This window comes from Entamoeba dispar, genomic scaffold (assembly GCF_000209125.1).
Source record: "Entamoeba dispar SAW760 scf_1105229462035 genomic scaffold, whole genome shotgun sequence".
Classification (NCBI taxonomy): domain Eukaryota; phylum Evosea; order Mastigamoebida; family Endamoebidae; genus Entamoeba; species Entamoeba dispar.
Window position 1 is genome coordinate 2,289 of NW_001854991.1, and position 1,901 is coordinate 4,189.

The window sequence follows — 1,901 nt, forward strand, 5'->3', positions numbered from 1 at the left end:
CGATAATCATAAGCTTTTCTCAAACATTCTAAAGCCCTTTTTTTACACCATTCTTCCAAAATAGTGACTGTTTGACAGTATTTTAATAGTACTAGTGAGTATTGTTCTAATACAGCTGCGTATAATCTTCCATGTGAAATATCACGATGAAACTCTGCAATAGGTAAAAGCACTTCTTCAGCAATTTGAATAGGATTAGAACATGCCTGTGTCATAAAATAATTTCTTAATGCTTTGAATAAATACATATGATATGGACTTATTTTTCTTAAAGGCCTAAAGAACCAACGATAACGACTTTCATGTTTAAATTGCATAATAGCTTTTTCTTCTGCTTCATAAAAAAATATTTCTTCTTGTGTTGATTTTCTTTTACAAGTATGACAAATCCATTCATTTTCATCAGGATAAATAAGCCCTCCACAATAAATACAATCAAAAACTCTCCAATTATCTATTCCCTTTGTACACAATACACAATCACAATCAAATCCATAATAGTCATGATAATATCTTATTCTTTTAGAATTAACATTCGGAAATGAATATGAAATTGTTAGTTCTGTTCCAACTTCAATGTCTTTTAATGCAGTATAGTACATGGTATCACCAACAGTATGCCATCCCATATTTTCTGAACATGAATGATTAACCAAACTACATCCCATAAAGACACCAAATCCTTCTTGAAAATCTAATGAAAAAGAGTTTGTATGAATCCCATTAACAATTTTTCTTAACTCATCCAATTCAACTTTATATTTAAATTGGTATGAATTATTTTTAAATTCATTAAAAATCCATTGAACATGGTTTTCAAATTCATTTTCTCTACTTGGATTTTGTGCTAGTTGTGCAACAAATGAAGGGGTTGCAGTAGCATTTCCTTCATAAACTTTTTTAATTAATTCAAATGTTGAGTCTTTATTTTCATCTTTAGTTTCAGGGCCAATGTATAAAATAGATGCCCGTTCTTTAAACACTAATTCTCCCGCTTTTATAGGTCTACAACAAATAACACCTCGTCCTTTCCCAGGAATATCTTCCATAACCCATTTTCGTTTTGGAAAATCACCTTCAAATAATTCTTCATATGAACTATAAATTGGCATATCTTTTCTATCAATAAAATCAGTTCTACTAGGTATAGTAATGTTATAGTTATGGTCAATAGAATCATTTAACTCTGGATATATTCCTTTCTGCATACTTTAATTCTCGAAAACCACTTCGATCTTCCTCTTATTTTTTTATTAGTTCATATTATTTCTTTATGATAAAATAAGTTATATTTTTACTATCTTTCTACAAACAAAAAAAATAAAAGAAACTTTTTTGATAAATTAATAAAGTTAATTTGTTTCCTCATCTCCATCTAAAAGTGCTTTAGTTTCTTCTGGTTGTTTGGCAGCATCAAGATGAGAATAATCAAAGAATGGAGCAGCAATTCTAAGATATCCGTTGTAGATGAAAAGTCCTTCAAGAAGGAAGAAGAATCCTGCGAGTTGAAGATATGACCAATCATTCCAACTTTCTCCAAGTGGAGAATCATCAGCAACAAAGAGACCAATAACTAATTGAACAATCCAAATACATGCAGTTCTAAGACCTTCAAGAATAGTTCTAATAACAGCAGATGAAACAAGAGTGACAAACATACCAAACAAATTATATGCAAGAATGACAATAGAATAAATCAAACACATACAAAGAATAAATGGTGATTTAACTAACATATAGAATGTATCTGTAGTTGATTCATAAACTCCATTGCCTGCATTAGATGGAATAATATATTGTACAATAGTTAAACAAATACCTGAACAAATTAATCCTCCCCACATTCCTTCAAGACCAACAATAAGAATAGGATCAGTATTGGCATCTTTAAGAAGGAATTC

The 1,901-nt window shown here is 29.9% G+C and overlaps 2 protein-coding genes across 2 annotated transcripts in view; both read right to left on the reverse strand.

Annotated features, from left to right (window-relative positions):
* EDI_353550 (set and mynd domain containing protein, putative) overlaps positions 1-1,112 on the reverse strand; it is a gene marked incomplete at both ends in the record, with an annotated part of 1,236 nt that extends 124 nt beyond the window's left edge. The window contains one exon of the mRNA XM_001733419.1: positions 1-1,112. This exon is cut by the window's left edge and continues 124 nt beyond it. Coding sequence (XP_001733471.1) covers positions 1-1,112 — 1,112 coding nt within the window.
* A 240-nt stretch (positions 1,113-1,352) lies between these two features.
* Positions 1,353-1,901, reverse strand: part of EDI_353660 (uncharacterized protein) — a gene marked incomplete at both ends in the record, with an annotated part of 684 nt that continues 135 nt past the window's right edge. The window contains one exon of the mRNA XM_001733420.1: positions 1,353-1,901. This exon is cut by the window's right edge and continues 135 nt beyond it. Coding sequence (XP_001733472.1) covers positions 1,353-1,901 — 549 coding nt within the window.